At 50.3% G+C, this 27230-nt stretch overlaps 1 protein-coding gene across 1 annotated transcript; it reads right to left on the bottom strand.

Moving 5' to 3' along the window:
* Positions 1-290: 290 nt before the first annotated feature.
* On the bottom strand, positions 291-26107 carry ALKBH5 (alkB homolog 5, RNA demethylase). The gene is made up of 4 exons (XM_082706864.1): positions 23753-26107; positions 14710-14790; positions 5317-5472; positions 291-4510 (listed from the first exon to the last, which is right to left on the bottom strand). Exons 1-4 carry the CDS (start codon positions 24520-24522, stop codon positions 4333-4335), a joined length of 1185 nt encoding a protein of 394 aa, XP_082562990.1. The 5' UTR covers positions 24523-26107; the 3' UTR covers positions 291-4332.
* Positions 26108-27230: the final 1123 nt, after the last annotated feature.

Here is a 27230-nt window from a genome sequence, read left to right as displayed (position 1 = left end):
AGACTGTATACTTTCATTCCTTCCATCTGTGGGATTTGGGGGGTTGAGACCCTGTACAATCATGTGCTCTGTCCACCTGTCTTCAGGACTCCGTGTTGTGATCTCACGTTGACAGCTTTCAGTCAGCCACCAAGTGAATGTTTACACCACAGAGATCGGCAAATGCCGCGGATCAGGCTGAATTTATTGCTGACTTTCTAGACCAGTGCCATCCAATAAAAACAGAGTAAAAACCACATATGTGATTTCAAATCTGAGTAGCTAGATTTAAAACAGTAAAAGGAAACAGGTGAAATTAAAGTGTATTTTATTTAACCCAGTATGTCCAAAATATTGTCATTTCAACACGTAATCAATATAAAGTAACTAATGATATATTTTACATTCTGTTTCATACTAACTTCAAATTCTAGTGTGTATTTGACACTTAAAGCACATCTCAATTCAAACCAGCCACATTTCAAGTGTTCAACAGCCAAACTGTCCAGTGGCTGCCATATTGGACAGCACAGGTCTAGATTTAAGAAATCAGTAGAGAAAATAATGTGGATCAAATTTAATAGCAGTGCTGAGGCTGAGAAATTTCAATCCAATTAACATAGTTTGTTCCAACAATGAGAAATCAGTAGGCCATGTATAAGATTTAGTGACAGACTATCTGGAAAAGAGTAGTGTAGTAGGCTGAACAGTGCCCCCCCGCCAAAGATTTCAGCTCCTAATCCTTGGAATTTGTACATTTTTTCACTTTGTGAATGTGACTGAAGATCATTACATGGGCAGATTATTTTTGATCATTCATGTGGGCCCTAAATCCAATCACTAGTGTCCTTGTGAGGGACAGGCAGAAGGGGATCTGGTACCCACAGAAGAGGCAGTCATGTGGCCACAGAGGCAGGGACAGGAGTTACCAGGCCACGATCAAGGAACATCAACAGCCACCAGAAGCTTTTAGAGGCAAGGACTAGAGCCTCCAGAAGGAGCGTGGTTTGAATTGTAATCTCAGCCCAGTGATCATAATTTTGGATTTCAGACCTCCAAACTGTGAGAAATACATTTCTGATGTTTTAGCCACAAAGTTTGTGGTAATTTGTTACAGGAGCTCTGGAAAACTATTATCAGCAATGGGATCCAACTCCATTTGCCGTATCACGGTTGAATTACAACCACCGGCATGCTACAAATAAAAGAACCTATCAAAAAAGATCAACAAAAGGCTTCTATAAGAACACTTGGCTATACAGAGCTAGAATGTACTGTGTATTTTATTCGTAATTTCTGTGCTACACATCTTTCATGTTGGCACAATTTGGAACAGCCGTGTGTGTGAGAGATCTATATCGGGTCTTGTATCCTCAGTACCCTGCACAGAGCCTGGCACACAGTAGGGCACTCATATTTTTGAATGAAGGGGACTTTGGGCCTCAACTTCCCCCAGCACAGGAGGCTTGAAGGAATGGGATGAGGTACCTAAGAAGGCAGGGCTGGTGCCAGATGTTGTTAGAGCACCCACTGTGTGCAAGACTGGGGTGCGGGCAGAGTCAGATTCATGGAGTCAGGTACGGAATCCCCAGAGGCTTAGGGACTACTCAGAAAATTAGTTTAGTCCAGAGATGGGATGCTGTGGAACTGCTGGGCAGAGACTAAAGCCAGTGATACAGCAGGACCCATAAGGGCCAAAGCCCCTTCCCCTGGTCTCTCTGTCCCTTATTTCTGCAGAGCAAAGAGCCTTTTTGGAACTAGGAAGAGCCCAGGTGTGATTGTCACAGCTACTGTAGAGTTTCAGCTCCCCAGGCCTGCATATGAGTGCCCATTCTATGTCTGAGTCAGGGGCCTGGGCCCTAGAGTGGGAGGTGTCCCCCTCTGCCATGTAGTCTAGATGACTTTGAGCAAGTTACCATCCCTTTCAGCTCTAATGTCTCCTCTCTGGGGCAACTGTGGCCCTGTCTACCCCCGGAGGCCCAACTAGCTATAAAGCATATGGAGGCTCTCCCCCAGTGCCCTTCATATCTTGTCACCGATTTGCAGGACTGAGCCCTAGCCGGTCACCTGCTCCCTCTAGAGTCTCTCTTCTCCTCTCTGAAATGGGCAGGTAAGTGACTTGCCAGGTCTCCACAGCAAAGAATTGGCCAGACTGGTTTGGGCACTGGAAATCAATGAGGGAGACTCTACACCCAAGCTGAACAGAATCTGGCAGCCAGGTCCAGGACCTGGAGGGACTAAAACCCTCTGGGCCCCAATGCCAGTCCACACAAACACATCTGGCTGAAGCCTGTAACTGTATCCCACAACTCTGTAGTACACATCTTGAAAGCAAGGACCAAGACTTTTGCTCACTGATGAGGCCACAATGAGGGCTTGGCCAGAACATAGTAGGAACTCAAGAATTTGCTTAACGAGCAAAACCACTTGCCTATCTTTTATAAAGGCCAGGCTCTCCCTGCCTTTGTTCACCCTGTCCCTCCTTCACTGGCACACACCCTATCTAATCACACCAAGGGGGAAGGGCTTCAAAATTCAGCAGGGTATGATCCTGGCTCCTGCAGGACCACGACATCCTGGGCACCTGGTCCATCCTCCTTGGAGTGGGAGAGAGCACAGTAAGCAGAGGGCAAGTTCACTGTCGGCCTTCAGCCCTATTATCTCCTGTGAGGACCTGGATGGGCAAAGGACTCTGTCTGGCCTCCCCAGCCCGGGTTCAGAGTTAAGAAAATAAGGGGATTAAGGAAGCACCAAAGGCAAATCCTCTCTTTTAACAGTATCAGACAACTGTTTCAAAATATATTAGATTTGGTTTTTATTGTAGAGCACACATATCAGGGCAAAGTGCTGCACACACAACTACAAATCATTTTTGGGAAAAAAGCTGTAAGAAAAATAAACCTGCAACTGCTTTAGTTATGCAGTCCGACTTGAATCCACGCTGGCAAAGGAGTTCTGGCCCCTGAGAGGGGACTTCTTGATGATGGCTGCCCCAGACTTCTGCAGCCTCAGGCCTGGGCCTCTGTAAGACAAGGCCCCCTGGGGTGGTGGCAGCCTGGGGACTGGGAAAGCCTCTGCTCTCAGCAGGCCCGGGTCTCAGCCATGGCTGGCAAGGAGACATTCCTAATGAACCTACATCATCAAAACCTTGCAACCTTCAAGGATCTGAGTAGGTGGGAACTGCCAAAAACTTTATTATCTTTTTCCTTTTATTACTTTTTAAAAGCCCCTTCCCCAGCTCCTACACCCCTGAGGCAGAGGAGGCGCCAACCCAGTCTGCAGACCTGAGCTCTGGCCTTGGATGCATGCTACAGGCAGACAGAGCAGGTGGGCAGGCACCTTCCTATGGGGATGACATGGAGAGAAGGCCCAAGCTGGCCAATGAAGGAGAAAGGAAAGGGTTAGGAAAAAGTCTGGAGATCAAATGAAAAAAATAACTCAAAAACAAAAGAAAACAAAAACCCTACCACACACCACAACAATTTTCCATACCCCAAATGCTAGACTTGGAAGGACACCAGTCCCTCTAGCTAGAAACCATTCCTAAAACTGCCCCAACATGGTAAGTCTAACTGTTCCATACAATCACACGCATATGCTTGAAAGAAGCAACCCAGCAAAGACGTGTGCTCTTGGCAAGAAAGGTCAGGACCACTGTAGCCAGCCCCTCAGCAGCTCAGGGACCCGTGGGCAGAGCAGGCCAGTGGACACAGATGAAGCCCAGGAGCTCAGCCAATAGCTTTGGGGTGGCAGAGGACTGTTTAAACCTCCACCCAGTCATCCTGAACAACTCTGCTGCGGGAGGAAAGGGTACTTGTGTAGGCTTCCAGGCCCTGGAGAACAGGTGAGAGGTGGGAGGACAGCAGGCCTCCGGCAGAACCAATAAGGAGCATGAGACCTCAACCCAGCACGCAGACACAGGTGGGAGGGGAAGGGGCAGAAGACTGAACTTCATTTACAACACTGAGAAGATTTACATTTAAAGCAAAACAAGAATTTTCTTAACCAAAACATTTTGTTGCTTTTAAATAAACCCAGCCTGACAGCCCCACTTGAGGACAGCTGCACCCCACATCCCTACTGGCCACTCCAGCATGAGCTTCTGTCCCCTATAGATGCCAACAGCCTTTCCATTTCGTAGGAAAACCGAGAACACGAGAATCAGGTCCCAGCCAATTCTGTTCTTCAGCCTTAACAGGCAACAAACCCGAGGAAAAAAATTCAGGATCAAAAAAACAAAAACCAAAAAATGAAAACAAAAACAAAAACAAAACGCCAAAAAACTGAACTGAACAAAAGGAGGGGGCAACTACGTGAGGAGTAACCAGAGTTCCCAGAGGCGCACAGCACACCTCAGTGCCTCCGCATCTTCACCTTGCGGGCGGGGCTGCCTGCCGCCTCCGAGCAGTCCTCCCCGGACTCATAGGACTTGCGCCAGTAGTTCTCAGAGCTGAAGCTACTTCTCCGACGGTGTGTGGGCAAAAGCACCGAGCGCCGGTTCTCTTCTTTGTCCATTTCTAGGATCCGAGGCCTGCAAGGAAAGGGGTGGATGGAAGCGTTCCCTCACACCTCTGTGTCTGTGCTGGGCCCTCACCATCTGCAGGATGGTGCGCTCCAGCTCGGCAGTTCTGCAGAAGGGATGGTAATGGCAGAAACACTGGCATCGTCTCTTTGCCCACTAAGTGCAGCAGCCACACCTAGTCTCGGAAACACTTCCCAATTACCCTGGGGGGTCTGCTGAGTCGAGGACACCACCAAGGCTGCCAGACAGGAGGCGGCCTTCCCTAAAGGCCCTGCCTGGTCCTGCCATCACCTCCCCGTGCTCTGCTCACCCACTCCACTAGCCCCTGACCAGCAAGCTCTTCCTGCCTCGGGGTTTCAGGCCAGTATCTCTAGCCTAGATGGGACTTCACGTATGGCTTCCTTATCCTTTTCATCACAGCTTAAACACGTTCCCAGAAGTCTTCCCCAACCCTTCTGAAATGGATCCCTGGTCTGCTATCTTCCACATCCTGAGCTTCCCTCCTAACATTTAAGTACTCATGAGAGCGTTTGTCTGGGTGGATGGAACAAGGAAGTCATGGGAAGCCCACAAAGCCTTCCCACTTGTCAGAATCTCAGCCCAAGCCCTGCTCTCTAAGGGTGCAGGCAGCTGGTCACGGGCTAGGTGGGAATGCCGCCAATTCCACTGACCTAGAAGCAGACATTAAGGCTTGGAAAAGTGGTCAATGCCATGCTTCTAACCACATACCCCAGGTTTCCCCCACCTATTTCACCCTGCAGCCGGGCCATGGGGCTGCTTTGTTGGCTCTTGTTGAAGGTCCGGAAGCTGAGTACCTGTGGGCAGCATCAGGGTCTGCCTTGCGATGGGACCGCTTGGGTTTCAGAGCAGGGTCCCTGTTGTTTCCTGACAGACGATCTGAAGCATAGCTGGGTGGTAACACAGAGCTGCTCAAGGACTTTGTTTCCAACCGGGGTGCGTCTAATCTCGTCCTGCAAAGGAAACACGCATGGGGTCACCAGTGGGCCTTGGGAAGGGAGTGGGCCCCATGAGACCCATTCTCTGGCCAGGGAGAGGGGAGCCAGCAGCCTTCGCTCTGTGCCTCAGTTTCTTCCTAGTTCAAATAGATCTGGCTGACTTGCAAACACCTACCTTCTTATATTCAGGCTTAGGAGTAGGAAGAGGAACATTTCTGTTTCGAGGCCTCTAGTGATAGGGATCTGCTACACCAGGGGAAAGATCCAGGGCTCGCTCTCTCAGTTGGACAAGCAGCCCCACTCACCCTACTCCAGCCCAAAGGTTCTCCAGGGGCTTCTACTCCACCTGCCAGAGTCCTGAGGGCCCCAAAATACTCCAGCAGATGCCCTCATCCTTCCTGAAATATCAAGACAGGAAGGAAGGTTCACCTGGTCCAGGCCTACAAAAGGAAAAGAGACTCTTCTACTCTCTTACACAGTAACACTAAAGCTATGGGAGAGCCAGGAAAGTCCAGGCCCAACTCAACATTCACACACTTGGCTCTGATCTCACTACAGCCACCTGGCAGCTTCTGCTGGTTACGGGATGCTAACTAAGTCAAGGCCAAAGGGCTTTTGAAGACAGAATCCCCGCTGAGCACTAGGCCTAAGTTTTAAGGAACATGCTGCCCAATAAAGGGAAAACATGGAAGTATGGACGGGGCAGTGATCGGAGTCCTTTATAAAGCCAGGCCAAGAGGAAGTTAAGCCTGGGAAACCTCGAAGAAACCCCGACTCCTGTGTGATACAGAGAAGGCTGGCAAGTCAGGCTGGTACCAGCAAGGGGCAGGAGAAGCCTGGTTTGGGGAGTAATGGGAACACATCTGGCAGAAGGCCCTAACGGCACCCTTCCTGTAGGCAGCTGTGCACAAAGTAGTCACTTGGTTCTGAGGAAGGTGCTGTGGTCAGAGCAGAGCACCTTCACAAGAACACTGCAGGGAAGACAGCAGGAGGGAAATCCAAGAGCTGCCCTGGCCTAAGGCACACAGTGTTCTTTTAACAACTGCATGCAAAACTCACAGATCCCTCTACCTACCCCCAACTGACTAACCTGCTGTAAACAGATGGGGAAAACTAGATCCCAAAGGTTATGGTAATTCACGGGTCCTGGAAGTCGTGGGAGAAAAAAGTTTAAGCCCAGGTGAGATTCCAAACAAGCCAACAAGCAGGAATGACAGGGCTCTGATGCCAGGCAGTGGTTTTTCTCCTGAAGCCAGCAGGGGACGCCTTCTAGCTGGGAAACAACATTCTAACACCCTCAGGCCCAAAGTGGTGGGCAGACCAGCAGAGCAATTTTGCCTGCCTCCCTGCTTTGGCCTTATGTACAGGGAAACCAGAACGGTCAGCTGTACTCACTGGCCCACCAGTCTCGGCCTCCACTCTGAGCCCTCCAGGCTCAGGGAACCAAGACCTATCTAGCAGCAAAAGGAAGAAGATCCAACCCTAATGGTGCCACTTAGAATCCAGGCTAATCACCATCTTTTTCTGGGCCTTCTCCATCTAAACAAAGTAGGGAGAAATGTGGCTGTCTCTAGGTCCTCCTTCAGTTCTAAGAGTCTAGAAATCAAGTGGCCTCCTTCAAGGCTAGGACTTTCAAGAAAGCAGGGGGTTGGCGCCCAGGTGGCTTAGCTGGTTAAGCGGTGTGCCTTCGACTCACGTCATGATCCTAGAGTCCTGGTATGGAATCCCACATCGGGGTCCCTGCTCGGCAGGGAATCTGCTACTCCCTCTGCCCTATTCATGCTCACCATTTTTCTCTCTCCCCAAAATAAATAAAATCGCTGGGGCACCTGGGTGGCTCAGTGGGTTAAGCCTCTGCCTTCGGCTCAGGTCATGATCCCAGAGTCCCAGGATTGAGCCCCACATCCGGCTCTCTGCTCAGCAGGGACCTGCTTCCCTTCCTCTCTCTGCCTGCCTCTCTGCCTACTTGTGATCTCTGTCTGTCAAATAAATAAATAAATCTTTAAAAATAAATAAATAAAATCACAAAAAAAAAGTTTAAAAAATATTTTCTTAAAAGATTTTATTTATTTACTTAAAAAGGGGAGGGGTTGCAGAGGGGAGGGAGAGAAAGAGGGAGGGAGGGGGAGAAGCAGACTCTCTGCTGAGCAGGAAGCCAGACTGGATTCCAGGACCTGGAGGTAATGACCTAAACTGAAGGCACACGTAACCAACTGAGCTACCCAGGCACCCCTCAAGTCTAAGATTCTTGAGAGGGGTTAAGGGGAAGAGAAGGTGCCAGGTAACACCCAGACACAAGGGTGGGAATCAGAAATCACTAGAGCCCAAGGACCTCCTCTTTAACAGGTCAGGCCTCATCCCCCCCCATTATGGGTGTAGAGCCGCTGGAGAGGTTAGGGGCACAGGTATGAGACTAGTCAGGCCAAGAACACAGACTGGCTCTGCTCCTCTCTCACTGCCTGAAGGAGGGGAAGGGGGTTCTGCACATGACAATACCACTGCCATCAGGATGCAGCCTCAAGAGAAGAGATGATCAGGAGGTGGCCCTACTAAAAAAATCCCTGCCTCCTGTACCTACTTCTGGGACAGTATAAGTTCTGGGGCCTGAAAGTGCTCCTGGGGCTTTACAAGTACATCTCAGAATAGCTGGAGGAGTTTCCGCCCTCCCTCCATTTCCAAAAAGCTACCATGCTGCAGGAAGCCAGGCTAAAGCAAGATCCCAAACCCAGTGCCCACTGGTAGCTTAATTTCTGAGAACAGCCACTTAAAAGGCAGCTAACTTTCAAGGAGCATGCTAGACCCCTCAGGGTCAGCAAACATATCCATAAACTTCTGAAGTCAGGAAGTTCTAGCAGTAAGGGCTGGGCCTGGGTCTCCTCAGATGACAAGAGGCAAAGACACCTGGCTTAAGATCTGAGTCAACAGGGTTACAGAAAGGCACCCCAGGTATACCAGGTCACCCAGGCATCAGGACACCCCCAGGACAAAAGCAGGGATTGGGCAGAGGTACTTAGGAAGCCAAACCAAAGGGAGGATGACTGAGCATTAATATTAACACATTAACATGTGACCTGAGGGTGAAGAGAGGGGGCTGACCATCCCAGGAGCTCTCCTCTTGTTCCTTTATTACTCACTGAATCCTCTAATCTTCTGGAGAAGTTGCTGAGGAGGACTATTCCCACTGTAAGGATGGGAAAGCAATACTAATTGGAGACCAAGTTGTTGGCCTAAACCACACAGCCACTATCCCATGAAGGCCTCTGAAGGTGCGCTCACTGCACTGCAACAGAACAGATTGCTGTCCAGGCAGACACCATTTCTAGGAGACCAGGAACCAGCCTGCGCCTCAGGCCAACCATGCTTCAACTTCTGGCTCCACCCTCACACCAAGCACCCTTGTGCTTACAAAGCTGGACATTCCCAATGGAGCAGAGAGGCAGTGTGGCAAGCCTGTCTGAGCAACCCTTGCCTACTGAGTGACCTGGGCCTCTAGGTCTAAGCTCCAGCACCAGAGTGTCAGATTCCCACAAAGCACAGACCTATACCATTGTCTCTTCTGCAACAGCATTCAGACCTCCTGCCACCACTCCCCATCTTCCACCAAACTCCTTCCAACATCACACGTTGTTGCCTACAAGGCAGTTCTGACCCTAGCAGGCTTCCACACCAGTCTCAAAGAGTCTAAAAAGCATGTGAGGGGTATAACCCAAAGAGAGGGCACCCAAGGCCCATGGTCTTAGCAAGGCTTCCAGAATACCTCCATACCCAGGCCTGCAAGATAACGAGGCCCCAAGGGCCTCTCCAAATCATTCAACTTGATTACCAACATGTCATACCACATACTTGTAACTCAGGGCTCCAGAAGCCAGTGCTGCACAGATGATAGCCAGACAACAGGGCCAGCATCGTGGGTGCCCAGGAAGCTCCCGTTCAGGCCTGGTAAGGTACTGATATCCTCCACAACACCAGGCAGTCAGACAACAAGCTTGCTTTCCCTGGCCTGGGCCAGTAAACAACCTATCTCCAGGTTCCCTTTCCTCTCATTCGCTGTGCCTGTACTCATATCCTACCTTGACTGGACACAGCCTTCTTCATCCCCTACCACTAACTCATCAAATTCAGAGAAGCAGGCATGGCATTCTTCGATTTAGCCATCCCTAGCACCAATGCTGCCCCAATTTATGAGAAAACACAGGGCTCAAGTAACCAGCTTGTCTTCAGTGAAGAAAGGGCAAGGCCGGCCAGGAGCCTAAGTCAGTTTCACCTCCAGGTGGTCTTAATGCTCTCCCACTCCTTGTGCAGGATAAATGCACATGTACACACATACTCACTGGACCAGGAAACTAAGGTGGGCTAACTCTTGGCCCAGGGGATGAGAATCTTGGAGACAAAACAATGGCACATGTCTTGATGGGGGCAATATCTCAGGCCAAGTCAGGGAAGCCAAGAGCTGGCCACCCCTGCCCCAAGGGACGAAGCCCAGAATACACCCTCCATTCCCACCCTCCCCTCATCACAGAGCCTCATACTTGGGCTACTCTGCTTTCAGGAACAGTCTCCCCCTGACCCCTGCAAACCCCTGGTCTGAAGGACCAAATAAGCCATTTAGCTCGGCTGCCTACAATCTCTCTCATGCAAATCCCTCACCCCACTGCTTCCTGGCACACACCAGCCTTGGTTAACATTTGGCAAATGAACCTCTAGCTGCTCTTCCCAGCTTCAACCCACTGCGCTGAGCTCACTTAGCCAAAAGCAAAGAAATGGGCGATTAACACTGCCTTGAGCCACTTTATCTGATTAACTGGAGATTAGCTGCGCAGGAATATAAGGTCTTATAAGCAGACCAGGGCAGCCCGGGGTGTCTCCTGAAGGCCAAGGGACTGGGTGCCCTGGCCACCAAATGAAGGCTCTGAAGGCCCACAACCCATCTCTGATGATCAAGTGTTGATCCAAGACCTCCTTCCCACACCTCCCTGCAACTACAGAGATCCTCTATACTTTGTACCTTCTAGCCTTTGAGCTGTTTTTGTGTTTCTGAAGAATTTTTATTTGAGAGAGAGAGAATGCGCACATGGAGGAGCAGAGAGAGAAAAGCAGACTCCCATTGAGCAAAGGAGCCTGATGCGTGCTAGGCATGAACCCAGGAGCCTGGGATCATGACCTGAGCTGAAGGCAGACACTAACCAGCTGAGCCACCTAGTAGTCCCAGGCTTACCATCTCTGCCTGGCCAGCAATTTCTAGCTCAGGAGTCAGATTCACCAACCCTGTCCCAGCCCATCCCCAACCCCTACCAAGCTGGATATAACTGCTAAATCTATTTGCTGGGCTCCAGCAGATACACTTTGTGGTTTTAAGACAGTGTTTACTCTGATGGTGGTGTACTAGCATGCAAAATGCCAGCTCCATTACACACCAGCAGACCCGGGTTCAAGGTCTTCCTCAGCCATTTACCGGCTGTGACCCCAAAAGGACTGTTAACACTGAGCTGCAGCCCAAGGATTCCACTCATGGGGAAACTCTCAGGTGATCACTCCTAGCCTCGAGTCTTCTCTGTGACAAACAATGGTGCCACACACTTGAAGACTCACATTCAAAGATGCCATACTGTGTTGAATCAAAAAGCACTTGGTGGCTACCCACCCATTTCCCCCCATGAGGCGTTTAGGACTGTCCCAGCTCTGACTGGCCCTAGGCCCTCCCACAAGAGCCTGTGCAATTTTTATCCAAAGTTAAGAGAAAGCAAGCCTGGCTCCATCCCCTCTGTCTATGGAGCAGGGCCAGGCTCAATGCCCAGATTCCACCCACCCAGATGTGGCCTCACCAGCAAGCAAGTCAGCCAGGTGCCCATCAGGACCACATCCTTAATGTCTGGGCAGTGTCTGGGCCAGGATGCTCCGTTTTTCATCCCATCATTAGCTTGTCCTTTTCTAAGAACAGCCCATATAGCTACTCTGGAGCTGCTCCTCATTCACCTGCGTTGTCCCCCTCTGGTATCTCCTCTGGGCTGGGCCTCAGTGCTGGGTCTGGATGAGTAGGGTCCCCGTCCCCACAAAATGCAGATTTGGAAATTCACAATGGCAAGTATACGGGCTCTAACAATCTAAAGAGGGAGGGGATACACTGACAGGGCTACAGGTATGTGTCTGATGCTTTCTGCGTGTCAAAACAGTCAGCACCTGAGCCTTGAGGGATGGCTAGGTCAACCAACTTTCACTGTGCATAGGTGGGTCATTTGCAGGGTAGGATGTGGAGGAAGATGAACATGTTGATGGTAAAACATTTCCAACAGAGGTCACACTGTTGCAAGGATCCAAGCCCGTGGACCACACTAGGAGCTGCAATACTTTAACGTAAGTGTGGAGGACAAGACAACAAGGAAAACTCCAAAAGGTTAGGCTGGATGGACAGGCAAAATCCAACAAGGAGCCTAGTGTTTATCCCGGGCCTCTCGTCTGGTCCTGAGTTGTCTCTCTATAGCTGGGCGGTATTCTAGCTCAGCTGACCCAGGGAAGCGGAAGGCCATCCTCCCATTCCTCTCCAGCCCCCTCATTCCAAAGCTCTGTGCTTCTGCCATCTAACCCAGGCTGTGGTTGGTTCTTGGGCCCATTCAAGTTGGTAGATGACTGATGCTCTTTGACCTTTCAACAGTCATTCTCCAAAGTCAGACCACTGCCAGGAGCCCGGCTAGCCAAAGAGCTTCCAGGGGACCTGATTAACAGTGTAGGCTCCTAACTCTACTGAGAAGCATCCAACCCAGCCAGCCTGAGATGTCAAGTAAGGGAGTAACTGCCAAAGAGGAAGGAAACAGCTGGAAGAATGATCTGACACTCCAGCTATGGCCACTTCATTTGCACCTCCAGTGAAGATTTCCCTGGGATAAACTATTTTGAGAGCCTTGCAGGGAACACCTGGGAAGTTGCTGCTCTGGTTTTGTATCACCCTGGGAGTTCCTCTCCAAGCTCCTGGCCTAGGTGGGGCACTTATCCCTGGCTGTAGCTGAAGTGCCAGTACAGCCCAGGAAGAAATGACTGGGGAGAAGAGGCCAGAAGGGAGCTACACTCTGGACAGCATCACTTCCATGTTCTGGGTTTTGGCCTGTGCTGGGAACCACAGGAAAAGAAAGCAGAAAGGCAGATCAAAACCCTTCTTCTGATGAATTCTGGGAATATCTGTAGGCTAGAGGCAAGACACTGCCAGCTCCTGTACAGACTCCCGTCTGCAGCTCCCACATGTGCCTGGTGCTATTATACCTGCACCCCAGGATCGTCCTTAAGGTCTCTATCATTTCCATGCTACACAGGTACAACAAATACTCGAAGTTTTGACTTGACAAAGTGGCAGAGACATGCCAAAGAGACTTTATCCACCACATTATGTTGGCATTCTAGACCCAAAAGGCCAAGATGCTTTCAGTTATAAACTGAAGCTAAAAAGATGGTAAGTCAGGGGTACCTGGGTGACTCAGTGGGTTAAGCCCCTGCCTTCGGCTCAGGTCCTGGGATCGAGCCCCACACTGTGCTCTCTCCTCAGCGGGGAGCCTGCTTCCCCCCTCTCTGCCTGCTGTTTTGCTGCTTGTGATCGCTGTCAAATAAATAAATACAATCTTTAAAATAAATAAGTAAATAAAGAAAAGATGGCAAACCAGAAAATAAGGATGTACTTAAAAGAGAGAGAAAGAAAAAAAAGAAGAGAAAAAACTCCTAATGGCCAAAGCTGGCATAACTGGAGCATAAAACAAATACCCATAAATTCATACTGATGTAAGTAAACAACTGAATAAAGACATAATGAATGAACAAGAGAAGAAGAAACAAAATCTCCTTGCAGAATTCCAAGTAATTTGGGCGGCGACTCCCCACTCAGGGAGCTGGAGCTAACTCCCCACTGCTTATGGGCCAGCTGTGCACGGAGATTTCCCTCCTACCCCAGGGGAAGCAACAACTCTAGAGCGCAGAGCGCAGCCAGTGGACACAACCTCAGCCAGGTGTTCCCAGTCGCCGTCAACAGTGAGAAGTCCTGTGCCCTGGATAGGATGGAAGACGAGTGGGCCTCACCTTCGTGGTCTTCCTCCCCCAAACCCCGAGCCCCAGTAGAACCAGGAGAAAAATGCCAAATTCCAATGGAGAGATGTTCTACAAAATATCTGACCAGTGATACCATGAATAAGGCAAGTCTGAGAAAGTGTGACAGCCAAGAGGAGCCTAAGGTGATTGACAACTAAATGTAATGTGGGGTCCCGGCACAGAAGTATGTCACAAGAAGACTAAGGAAATCCCAATACATAGGAACTTCAGTTAATAATAATATATCAATTTGCTTTCTGGACTATGACAAACATATCTTACTGATACGAGACGTTAATATCAGGGAAATGGTGCTTGGAATACAGAGACTCTGTACTATTTTTACGATTTTCTGTAAATCTAAAACTGTTCTAAAAATAATGTTTATTTAAATTAAAAGAAGAAAAAAAAGATGACAAGCTATAGGACACTGTGTTCTAGCCGGTGCGGAGGGTAGGGTAGGGGATGTCCCGGCACTGGTTCTGCTCTCCTCACTGTCATCTGTACAACCCTGGACAATCATCTAGGCTCTTGCACTCCACTCTAAAGACAAGACTGTCTTGACCCAGCATCCGCTTGGTTCAGTCCATTCATCCCATGAGCAGAAAACCAGAAGTGCGGAAGAGGCCAGGACTGGTGATATAGGTCAATATATCCCTGACTTCCTGGCCAGAGAGGAGAGACAGCCACAAGCTATACACCTGCTAAACACTGCAGCCTAACCTCCCACCTTCGTTTCCTCTTCTCACTCCCTGCTCCTCCCAGAAGTGAAAACCCAGGCATTTTTAAAGCAGGCTGCTAAGGCGCAGTCTAAAAATAATCAGCAAGATCACATGTGACAAATCAGAACCAAAGAGATGGGGAAAAAGAGAGGGGGAAGGGAGGTCTGGAAGAGGGGGGTCCCTAAATCTTGTCTCAAGACTGTATCCATAAACACAGGGAGCATACGCTTTTGCTCAGCCCCCAACTCCCTAGTTAAACAACCACAGAACTTAATTTTTCAATGAAGAAAAGACAAAACAGCTTTTTCCTCAAAGAATTAAAATAAAAAAGTAGGAGACCTGATAGCCTTTTTCCTCTCCCAGGCTTCATGCTGCTATGCTATTGATACAGAGGAGCCAAGTTCTAAGGGAATCCAGACCTACATCTCCAGACAGGCCTGCAGGTGCCAGACACCGGGGCACTTACTTCCTGAGGATGATGACCGCTCTGCGCTCCTTGATGTCCTGAGGCCGTATGCAGTGAGTGATTTCATCAGCAGCATATCCACTGAAAATAAACACAGAGCATATGAGCTTGGAAAGTGAACAGACAACTGAAGTTCCCAGAGGGTAGAGAGAGAGAAATATGGTCCAGGTTTTATGGACACCGCTGCCATGTTATTCTGAGAGGTTCAAGGATCTACATGGAAAGGGAATTCATCTGTTAAGATCCAGGTTGTGCCAGTCAAGAAAAAAACCTGGGATGAGGCAAAGACAAGCCTGAAGGTATAAACCACAGTAGCAATCTCTCCCTCCACACAAGCCAAGAGCCCTTCTTTTACAGGGCCCCCAAGAAGATACACCTTTAATCACTCTGGAGACAGCTAGAGTGACTCAGGCCAAACCTTGGTGAGAAGACAAGAACTCCACCTCCTCCTCTTCTCCCCGCCACCCACCCTTCAGCACAAAGAGGAAGCCTAGGCAGACACTGACAGCCCTGAGTCACCAGAGAGAACTAAGGCTGCAATGTTTAAAAAGACAATTTGTCTACTTGAAAACAAGCTTTCAAAAACCTCCATTTGGGGGGATCCAAAAATCTTGAAGACAGCTGTGTTTGGGATATTTTAAGAATTCCCATCACACTCGAATATCTATTTATTTTCATCAAGTTACACAATTTAAAAAACTGCTTAGACCAATGAATGTGGGTAGATGACTGTCCTCTTCACAGTTACCATCTTTCCGATTTGAAACTCTGGAAGCAAACTCAGCATCCTGAGCCTCCTCACATGCCCTCGCCAGGAGCTTGTCACCCAAGAGGCACTCCCACCCCAAGTTCCTCCACGGAGCTGAGGCAGGGCTCTACACAGCCAGACCCACGCTCAGCCACAGGCATAGTGGGAGGTGAACACCTCGTCTGGTCTCGCTCAGCTTTTCCCTGGCCACCCCTAGACCGCAAATCTTCCTCTCCAAGGCTGCTCATCAGCTCCCTTCTCAAGGGCAACTAAAAATACAACCATGTAACTGTTAGAAACACTGCAGGCCTGGGAGGAACTCCTCAAAATGGTCAGGTTGCCCCAATGTGAATAAGAACTAGAAGCAAGACAAATAAAAAAATAAGTCCAAGAGGGGGAAAAAAAACCCTCTGCTTTGAGGCCATGCTGGGAGAGACAAAACCTTTATTTTATTATTATTTTTTGAACATTTTATTTATTTGTCAGAGAGAGACACACACACCCACACACACACCATGCATGTGACCGTGCGTGCACACACGAGCAGAAGGAGTGGCAGGCAGAGTTTAAGCAGGCTCCCTGACTGATGTGGGACTCCATCCCAGGACTTTGGGATCATGACCTGAGCTGAAGGCAGACCCTTAATCGACTGAGCCACCCTGGCATCCCCAGAACCTTTATTTATTTATTTGTGGCTTGCTTGTTTTTTAAATGATTTTTTTTTTTTTTTTTTTAAGATTTATTCATTTGACAGAGACAGTGAAAGCTGGAGCAGAAGCAGGGGGAGTGGAAGAGGGAGAACCAGGCTTCCCACGGAGCAGGAAGCCCAATGTGAGGCTTGGTCAGGACTACGACCCCAGCTGAAGGCGGCCGCTTAACGACTGAGCCTCCCAAGCGCCCCTTATGTATTTAAGATTTATTTATTTATTTGACAGAGAGAAAGAGCACACGAGCACAAGCAGGGAGGGCAGCAGCACGCTCCCTACTGAGCATGGAGCCTGATATGGGGCCTGATCCCAGGACCCTGGAATCACGACCTGAACCAAAGGCAGATGCTTAACTGACTGAGCCAACCAGGCGCTCCCAGAACTTTTAAAGATTCCTTCTCTGAGCTGCTCCTAGACCAGAGGTTTTCAATTTTCTCTGTGAACATAAGTCCTAGAAGAGACTAAGGATAAGTGTCCACAATCAAATCAACGTGGAAAACATTGAAGAGTTAAAAAACAGCACGACTATGTTAAGAGATCTGAGAATTACTACAGCAAAAGAATCTGCTGACTTTGTTTAATTGAGCACTGACCAAAGAACCTTCTCTCAGATAACACCTATTAATATCTGTAGGCCTACAGTGAAAAATGCCACACAGAGCTGGAGGAGTTGAAGAGGCCTGAGTGAGAATCTGAGTTTTGTTGCCTACTAGCGTTGTGACCTTAGGGAATTCACTTGCTGGGCACCTAAACCTGTTTCTTCATCTGTAATAAGGACAGCAGTAGCTTTTGGGTGTTTATTTTGTTATGCTTTACAACTTAGGTATTCTTTTATGACCACTAACAATTAATAAGATTTTCTTTCTTATTTGAGAGAGAGAGAGACACCATGGATGCGATGCACAGAAGTGGAGAGGGGAGGCTGATGGAGAGAGAGAATCCCAAGATGACTCCGCACTGAGTACAGGGCCCAACACCGAGCTTGATCTCATGACCCTGAGATCATGACCTGAGCTGAAATCAAGTCAGATGCTTAACCTACTGAGCCACTCAGGCGCCCCAATTTTAAGATTTTAAAAAGGGGGACACTGCCTCTTCCCTTGAAGAAAGAATTAGAGTTCTATGACTACATGGTTGGCACCCCCTGAAAACTGTAGGGCTGTTGTGAGAATTAACTTAGATAATGCACTGTGCCTGGCACAGCATTCCCATTTACTAAGCACAGGACACAAGCCAGAGGCCCTGGACCACCCTGGGGGAAGCTAGAGACTTGGGTTCAGTACACGCGAAGGAAATGAGATCTGGGTTCCTCTTGTGGGGATCTGCCAGCAGAGGAGGCCTCATGGGCCAGGACTAGTTCTAGAGCTCATTCTAGGCTCTTGTCACTCTAAACTGGGAAAATACAGGTGTAGGGTGCACGAGAGTCCTGTATGAACATAGGACTTCCCCCAAAGAGCTAAGTCCAATTCCCCAAAGGTAATCCAAGGCACATTTCTAAAGCCTGAACCTGAAGTACTGGCCACAGGCAATCTTTCCTACTATTAATAAGTATCAGTCTGTTTGACACGGCTATAGGCAACTGGGGACCCCACCTCCCATATTCAGCAAGGACCCACTCCCCTTAATGCAGAAGGAGTAAACCCAGATGTCTGTCAAAACTTATCTGCCCGGGGCGCCTGGGTGGCTCAGTGGGTTAAGCCGCTGCCTTCGGCTCAGGTCATGATCTCAGGGTCCTGGGATTGAGTCCCGCATCGGGCTCTCTGCTCAGTGGGGAGCCTGCTTCCCTCTCTCTCTCTCTGCCAGCCTCTCCATCTACTTGTGATTTCTCTCTGTCAAATAAACAAATAAAATCTTAAAAAAAAAAAAAAACTTATCTGCCCAATACGTTATATGATAATAAAAAAATTAAAATTTAAATTAAAAAACAAATAAATCTTAATTGCCCCCACTCCCCAAGGGCTCCAGAATTGTGCCACTGAACGCAGGCCTCAAAAGAGCTAGTGCGGAGGTAAAACCACCTGGAACCCCAGAAATAACTGTGTCACTGAATGCACCTGAACAGCTCATTAGCACTGGTCTTCTAGAACTTCCAAGCAGCTGTGACATGGCCCACTGACCCCTCCTCAGTATCTCAGGCTCCTCTGGGAGCAAAAGGCTCTAAGTCCTGGCCAAGGAAACTCTTCTGGCTAAACTTCAACAGAAAATGTCCAGCAGAGACCACAGAGGATTACTTACTGCTAAGGAACCTACTTACCACAAGAGAAACTATCTGCAAGTCCCAGTCTGCCAGCTTGAAATTTAATATGCCCTGGGTCCAGCCCTACCCTTGGCATGAAGAAAAGTTTCAGTGCCTCCTGCTCTTTGTTTTCACAGGGAAAGAAGAGGAAATACTTCATGTTGGTCAGCCTTCTGCTCCCTGCCTGGGCTGAGCCCTTTCAAATTCCCCCCACCCCATATAGCAGTGACCAGCACAAGCATCAAGAGTGACAGACCTGGCTCTGTAACCCACTAGCACTATGCCTTACAGTGACTCTTAAGAGTCTTTCCTCTCCACAGGGAAGCTTTCCTCAAATCCCCCAGGATGGGTTTCCCCCACACCAACCACCCACCCACCCACCCTCCTTTACTACTATGTCTGGCCCTGTGGAAATTGTGTTTTCCCTGTAAGACAAAGTGCTGCAAAGGCCTTATTCATCTCTGCACTCAATGGACACTAAATGAAATGTGTGTTGGACTCAACTATTCTGTTCCTACATCTACAAAAAAAAGTTCTCACAGCAAATCCTTCCTTAGAGGATTAGGTGCAAGTTAAATGAGTCTGAAAAACTCTAAGGGACTGTGCAGGACTGTACATCTCTCCTCTAGGGAACAGTTTTGGAGACAGTGTTAAGGCGAATTTCCAAGACAGTGACCGTTCTCCATCCACTCTGTGCCCTGCCCGGGACAGAACAGAACCAGAGGTGGAGGGACTGGCCAAGATCACTAGCACTGCCAAACAACCTTCCTTCAGCTATAGCTACCTGCTCTGTGGACAGCCCCCACAAGCTTGCCTCACATTCCTAATGAGCCTAGAGGATTAAGAAACTTGGGCTTTGGGGAACAGCAGGCCAGCCACCTGGGCACAGGGGTGGGATTGTGAGCTCATGCTCATTATAACCAGACCTAACCTTCTAAGAGGACACATGGCCTAGCTTTATGAGAAGTCCTGGGAATGAATACAGAAGGAAGGTCAACCTGTTCCAGGTCCCAATTCTCTCCACATCAAGGTATAATTAGAGAGTAGCTAAGCACAGAAAGTAGCTCATCTCCAAAGACATTTTACCTAAACTTCAAGCAGTCAACAGCGTGAAATTCAATCTCCATTAACAACTCTATGCCATCAATAGTCCATTTTGCAGAGAAAAACTAAGGCCCGGAGAGGTTAAGTTACTTACCCAAGGTCAAACAGCTAAAGTGGTGACGCTGGAACTCTAATCAAACTCTTGATTTCAGTATCTATGCTATCCTGGTTTTTGGTTTCTTGGTTGGGGGAGGAGGTAGGTAATAAGGTGTAGAGAGAAAAGCCCATCTGTGTTTTCTGGTAACAAGGTCCAATCTATCCTGAGGACCTCACTGGCCTTAGAAAAGGACATTTAATACCTACCACCCCCAAGGAAGAAGTCTGCAAAGACGAGCCCATGCCTCCAGAGAGCTAGCACCGTATCTCAGCAAAGGCTGAACACCAACTCCCCAGGCGAAAATGGCCACCCAGCCCTGAAATCTGTGCGGCCTGTTTACTTTCTGCTTGCTCTGAGCTTCATGATTAAGACCATGGTTTACCTGCTAGCCTCCTTCCATTTGCTGCTGCTGCCTTCTTGTTAGGCCTGGCACAACCAAAGCCAGCCAATCCCCTTGGCCCAGAGCTCCTCCTAAGAACGCAGAGCACAGCCCTGACTTCATCCTGAGGTTCCTCCCCCTTTCATGGAATCAGACTGCACACAAGAGATGTGGCCCAGGACCTATCTGCCCTACTTTCCCAACTATTTTAAGCCAGAAAGCTAAATATTGCTTTCAAATGCTGAATAAGATCAGCCCTTAGCCCAGAATGAACAGGGGTGCCCATTCCACCCAATATCAGTTTTTACCTAGAAGGCACAGGCTATGCCCACCTCTGCATGTCCCATGGCTGGGTGGTAACAGTCATTTCCAAACAGGTGGCTAATAAGGCTTGGGTCTCTGGGCATGCGGCCACAACCACAGACCATGGAGCAGTGATTAAAGTAGCAGCAAGTAAGCAATTAGTCTTGAGGTAATTATTCTAATTAATCCAACTAAAATGTGTTTTAATCTGCCCCTTCACCCTACAGAAAACAGGAGAAAGAATGTGAAAAGAACTGATAGAAAGAGGTGAAAGATTCTTATTTCCCTGGAGAACAGTATTAAGAGGGACCCAACCAGGCCCAACATGGGAAGGTTACAAAAACAACCACAACAAAAACTGGGTTTGGAAAGACACTTAAAGCACTTTCAGAGGGGTCTGTGAGGCAATGCTCTAAATGCCCACATTTGGACACTGCTGAGTCAATGTTTGCCACATGCTAACGTCTACGCTGACAACTATTACACATAAAACAGTATTCCTGCCATGTAGCCTTGGAACGGGTATAGACTGTACTGCCACCAACAACTAATGTCTGAGTCACATGAGAATTACTAAAAATCCTCCCCACCTGCAGAGAACCACTATCTTCATCAGCCCCCATGTTCCAATCTGCAGCTTTACAGCTTATCACTTCTGGGCTGGGATACATACCCGGAAGTCAAAGAAAGCATCCCCTCTTACCAGCCTGGGGAAAAGCCCAAGGAGCACTTAAAGAGGCACTACTAACAGACAGGTGTTCACCCACCTGAATACCAAGTAAACAGAGTACACTAAGTAAGCAGGTGCTAGATAATTAAAATTAGTAGGGGCATCCAGAACCCTAGAGCAGTGGCTCTTAATTGGAAGGATTTTTGCAGCCCTACCTACCCCAGGATAGCTGGCAATACTTGGGAAACATTTTTGGTCACCATGAAGATGAAACTGCTATTTCGTAGACAAAGACCAGGGCTGCTATTAAACATTCTGCAATGCACAGACCAGCCCCTACAAAACGAAGAATCAGCCAACCCAATATGTCAACAGTATTACTACGGAGAAGATCTGATGTAGTGTTTTCCCATGGCAAGCCTCGCCAGACTCTCTACTTCATGTCCAGGTTGAAAGGTAGAACTAAAATTGAATTCCATCAGCCTCAAGTTAGCATCTACCTGTCCCCGCTCCTTACCTATGGCTACTCTCTGCTACTGCCACCAAAGCTTCCGTGATCTCCCTGCTAACTTCTTTGCTTGGCTAACTTCTACTCACCCTTCAAGTTCTACCTTATTTCCTCCTAAAAACTCCTAACACTTCAAAATGGGTTCTCCCACCTTCAAAGTACTCCTGCAGTTACTTACCTGGGCTGTAACTGCCCGTGGCTTCCACTGGGCTGTGAACTCCATGAAGGGAAGAGCCATGCTGTAGGCTCCACCAAATGCCTAGCCCTTTCCCCAACAAGAGAGCAAGGGATCATTAAAAGGTTGTGTATGAAAGCAAATATCCATTTAGGAGCCCACTCCGTGCCAGGCTCTGTATAAACACCCAATCACCGTGTTTAGTTCTAACAGGTTTTGAAGTTGGCATTACCCCCACTTTACAGACGGGAAAGCCAGCTCAAAGAACACCCACAAGGTGCCAAAGCAAATGACAGCCGAGCTGGATTCAAAGCCTGGGGCAGCACTTTTTAGGATATGGCTGAGCCTCCCACATTAACTCTACAGCCAAGTCAGAATTAGGGAGCTGGAAGAGACTGGGAAAGCTTTAGGACTTCACTATCCCAAGGAAAAGATGAAGAAAATTTTCCTGATGATGCAATCCTGTTACTGATCACTAGCAGACCTGCATTTTAAGAACTTGAAACTTCTGCTCTTCAATACAGCGGAATGTGTGTGTGCACGCATGCTGGGGAACAGGAAAGCCTCAGTCACAAACTACTTTTTATGACCACCCATTACACGTCCAACCACTGCTACAGCTCATGACAACCTTAAAGACCTGTGACTATGTGGAAAATTACTATCCCCTTAAGAGACTAAATGGCCTTTGTGTGAGGTCCTTTTAGCATCAAGAGCCCTTCAACGAAGTCAGACACCAAACTGCCTTACAGAGTAAGCCACTTGTGAGGGTCTGCCCTGGAAATCCCACCTTAAAGGGGTCTACTAAGACACCAATCTGGGATCACCACTTAGATAAGGACAAGCTCGGAAGCCCAAATGACAAAGGGGCACCTGAGGATAAGTGGCTGTTTTGGCTACCAATGACTTCCCAAACTTCCCCGTGAGGAGACGCTGGGGTATCACAAGGCTCTGCTGCCACCCTCAAATACAGAAGCAGCCTCAGCTGTTAAATGAGACTGGTGGCCTGCCTCATATTAAGAGGGCTCCAGGGTACCCGCTTCTCCCCAGGACCAGGGCCCATGGCACAGACTTCAGAGGTTAAGCAGATCACAAAAACTCAGCATGTCCTGATCCTATACTAGAATTCGGCGGTCAAGCAGTGGCTCTGAGAAGCTACAATCTAGAGCTCCTAAGAGGTTTTGGGGATTACTGAAGTACAGTGCTAGGTTACTTGTTCTAGGGCTGGAAGGACGCAGCCTCCAAACAAATATTCCACTTTATATAAACAACAAAGGGGTTCCAGCAGGCAACCTTTTTGGGGGCCAGGGTACTGAGTGAATTCTCAGCAAGATCTGAGACCCAAAATAGGCCAAGAACCTAAGTTCTGCGGCTGATGCAACTACAAAGCCAAATACCAGGTAAAGAGATCTGCTTTATTTGGTTTCATAGGGCCCCGGTAACAGGTAACACATTCTTACAAAGGCCCAACAGGCTCTTCGGCAGACAAAAGGGGCTGAATTTTCAGAGTCTGCTGCACCCTATTTCTGCCCCAGCCACTAACCTATTTGATTCCAGCGAAGTCACTCCCTGTGCTAGGAAGAGAGAATGTGCATCTATTACTCTCAGGGACCTTCCTTCCACATTTTCTCTGTTAAGAAATCCTCACACATGTCCTTCGTTTTTCTGTTTTTGTTTTTTAACAAACATGAAAACGGCAGAGTTGGAGAGACTTTCAGATAAGAGTTCAACTTATTTTTCAGAAAAGCACAGATCTGGAAAGAGACCCAGAAAAAGGGAAAGTGACTTGCTAAAATCACACACGGAAACAGCCTCCTTAAATCTCAGCCTTCTAGAAAGACGCCTTTGTATCAATTCTTGGTCAAGCCTGTGTGATCATGACAAACCTGCCCTCGGGATACAAAATTCTAGACTGTTATCCTGACCGATCCCTACTTTATTACTACACGTGTTTTAAACACAGACCCCTTTTCCCTCCACACCCTCCTCCCCCCAAAACCAGACGAATGGGTCAGAACTGTAAAGCGCGGGCTCCTGTCTGCTGCTGCCCCGCGGCTGAGGGTGGGCAGCTATGGCAGCAGGATGCAGGGCCGCCCCCTCCTCCCAGGTGGGTTACCTGAGCACAGTCACGCTTCCCCTGCGCACTGGCAGAGAAAGCACCGGTTCCGACACCCGGATAGGCTTGAACTGGAACTTGCAGCCGAAGCAGAGCGCCGAGTCGCTAAAGAAGGACACGGACACGATGGGGCGCTCGAAGATGTGGATGGGGTCCACGTGAGACACGATGCAGCCGCCGGGCTGATAGTCGTTGATGACGGCGCTGTTGACGAAGCCCTCGGGGATGACGCGGTGCTCCACCAGCTTCTGGATCACCAGCTGGTGCACCCACTCCGGGATCTCGTCCACATCGCCCGGCGGATAGAGGCGCTCCTGGCCAGGTCCGCGCTTCTGTAGCTGGGCACCGTACGTGTAGCCCTCGCCAAAGAAGTACTTGTTGCGCAGCGGGGCCCGGTCCACCGTGTGCTCGTTGTACAGGCCCTTCTCTGCGCGGGACACCACCTCGTCGATGCGGGCCTCGATCTTGGCGCACTCGTCCTGGCTGAAGAGGCGCATCTGGCGAATGCCGCTCTTCACCTTGCGCGCCTCCTCCTCTTTCTGCAGCTGCTGCTCCTCGTAGTCGCTGCGCTCGGGGTCCGAGTCCTCCTGGTACTTGCGCTTAGCCCCGGACACCGGGTAAGGCTCGGCGGCGGCGGCGGCAGCGGCAGCGGCGGCTACGGCGGCGGCGGCGGCGGCCGCAGCCTCCCGACTGCCCGCCTTATAGTTGTCCCGGGACGTCATGGACTTGAGCTTCTCACGCAGGTCCGTGTAACCGCTGGCGGCCGCCATGGCCCCCGCGACGTTGCTCTAGGGTCCTCCGGGGCGGGAGGGGCGGCCGGGCATGGCTCTTGGAGAACGCGCCCCGGCGCCCCGGGAGAAAAAGTGTTCCTCAGCGCCAAGCCCCCATGCGAGACCGGGGGACCCGGCGGGGGGCGTCAAGGGACCGGGCGCGGGGTCGGGCCTCAGGGGTGGGGGGTCATGCAGCGGTGGCAGCAACAGGGCTTCCTCCTCCTCCACCTTCTCCACGTCCCAGAGACCAAAGGCGCCGGCAGCGCCTCATGCCGCGGAGGGCAGCCGCGGAAGACCGACCCGACTCCCAGCCAGACCCTCAGACGCCCGGCCCAGCCCGCACTTTAAAGCGCTCCTCACGACGTCACGGGCCGTCCGCCCGACGTCCGCCAGCGCCGCTCCTCAGCGGGCTCTTCGGCGCGCACGCGCAATACCGCCGGCCACCGCGGCTCCACGCGCAGCGGGCATGCGCGTCCGTGTAGGCCGGGTCACCGGAGGCGCCGGCGCAAGCGCAGACGGGGACCGCTCGGCGTCCGCCGCCCCTCCCCCACTCACTGAAGGGCTCCGAGGGAGCACCCTCAAATAGCAACCTGCCTTCTTGACGCGCCACCTCCGCGACCGAATGGCTCCCTCCACAGGGGTGCGCTCACGCTGTCAACGCTGTCGCTATGCTGCGTCACGGCATCGTCCAAATGCTCGAAAACGCCTCAGCCCTCAACGCGCAACCACCGGGGAACCGCCACAACCTAGGGTGCCCCGTCACCGCCCCCTTTGGCGTTTCCAGTTCTTTCATTGGGTCACCGGCCACGCGCCAGGCGGGCCCAGACTGCAGCTTCCGGAAGTTGGTTTGCATGCAAGCCTGTCGATCAAGCGGTCGCCTTGGCTACTGAGTCCGTCACTTAATTAGCTGCGTGGAGGGCGTCGAGGACCCCTGAAGGGTAAATGGGTGGCTATGTAAGTGCCAGAATGTAGACGCCAACGGAGAAAAGCCCTCAGACTCCTTAGGAAACTTATGAAACCAGAAGAAACTTTTCAAACTGCTGGGCTGAGAGCACTGGGTCCCAGCACTAAGTCCAAACGGCGACGGCCGCAGAAGCGGGACTCAGGGGGCACCTCCCAGCCCCCCCCACCCCCGTCGTCCGGAGTGGACGTTCCACGAGTCACGTCCCGGTGGCGGTGGGCGCGTGCGCAGCCGCGGAGCGCGCAGGGATTTGGCGTCGGTTTTCCTTCGCGTTAGAGATGGGTATAGGGGCTCCTCTTCGAAACGACAGAAGGAAACTCAAGGGGACAAGTAGACTCACGGTGAAGGCAAAACTATAGCTGATTACCGGGGACGATTCCAAAGTTTTGAAGCCGTGCGCTCGGACAGCGTGCGCGGCGTGGGCAATGGCGTGGCGGTTCCGCGAGGGCCGGGTCCCCAGCCAGGGTTTCTTCTCAAAAACCTCCCGTGGCTCCCGGGATTGAGTTCTCCTGTTTTGCTTGGCGTTCCAAGCCTTTGTTTGAGACCTTTTGGGCCTCGCCCCCTCTACCCTCCCCGCGAACTCTGAGCGCCATCCTTGCTCAGACAAATTCTGTCACACCTCCTGGCCTTCGCCCAAGCTGTTTCTTCCTCCTGAAATGCCAGTTCCTTTCCACCCATCTCCTTCATGTTGATTTTTTTGAGCCTCAGCTCACCTCCCTACAGCCTTCCCGGACACGCACTAAAATGAGATGCGTCTTTGGTTTCGTGATTTGGCCTCGGCCTCTGCCTTCAGCCTCACCTCCCTAGCCATTTTGCTCCCAGCCCACGTGTGTGTCTGCATCCTCTCCACGGCTGCTCACCACGACCCACCACCCGACCCCCAACTTACCAAAGCACCAGACTGACAGAGGTTTGAAACTTGGACGGGTGGATGGGCTCTCTGACCCCGGGCCGTGACTTAGCTTCTGAACCTCAGACTAGTGGTCTGTAAAATGGCATAACCTTAGTACCCCATCATTTGGTAGTTGTGAGAACTAAACGAGGTCATGTATGTTGAGCGGAGGGGATTGTACACCGGTATTCAGGGTCTCAGTTTCCAAACTGAAGGGCCTGCCAGTTGCTATTGGGAAGTGTGCGTTGTGTTGCTGGGCAAAGCTAGGCTGGCAGGGCCTGTTTGATGGCTGGGACTCTAGAGCTGTCCCCAAGCTCCCTGCTGGGCCACCTTCCTAAGCAGCAGCAGGTGCAACAGAAAATGCGGCATGCCTGAAGCCTATAGTAAGTTTGGCTCCTGCCCCTTTCTGACACAGCGTAGTGGGGGCGCTGATGGTGGTGGTGGTAGGAAGGCAGCTGCAGGTTGTGAGAAGGTGGCCAGTGGGCAAGGTTGTGGTCAGCCAGGGGCTCCCGTTTCAGTTGTGCCTGGGCCATGCTGTGTGAACGCATTGGCAGGGATCCCTTGCCCGCATAATGAGCAATTGGCCTGTGGTGACTCAGGCCCTTCAGAACCCAGCACCCACCCACCTTTAAACTGCCCTCTAACATGGGGGGGGCACTAGATTCTGTCCACACACCTGCTTAACAGGGAGGTCACTATCACACAGTCATAAGAAAATCCTTCCAGAGACGACTCTGCAGAGACCAGCTTCTCTCACCCAGCCAAGGATGAGGATCACCTCTTCTCTGGGTCTCAACGACCCCTCCCATCCCAGACCCCTCATTGTAAGCTTCCACGTGCTCCTTTCTGATTCTT

The sequence above is a fragment of the Mustela nivalis genome, assembly GCF_964662115.1.
Source record: "Mustela nivalis genome assembly, chromosome: 17".
Lineage (NCBI taxonomy): Eukaryota > Metazoa > Chordata > Mammalia > Carnivora > Mustelidae > Mustela > Mustela nivalis.
The sequence above is the reverse complement of the archived record's forward strand: the minus strand, read 5'-3'. Positions and strand labels throughout refer to the sequence as shown.

What these genes read in the sequence shown, in the direction of transcription:
- ALKBH5 (XM_082706864.1), bottom strand. Translation starts at nt 24,522, where the DNA reads ATGGCGGCCGCCAGCGGTTACACGGACCTGCGTGAGAAGCTCAAGTCC. An exon ending in GGAAGCGTGACTGTGCTCAG is followed by an intron (nt 14,791 to 23,752) that starts GTAACCCACCTG and finishes GTTTATTTTCAG; the next exon opens with TGGATATGCTGCTGATGAAA. An exon ending in GACCCTGATGCTGCCCACAG is followed by an intron (nt 4,511 to 5,316) that starts GTACTCAGCTTC and finishes CTTTCCTTGCAG; the next exon opens with GCCTCGGATCCTAGAAATGG.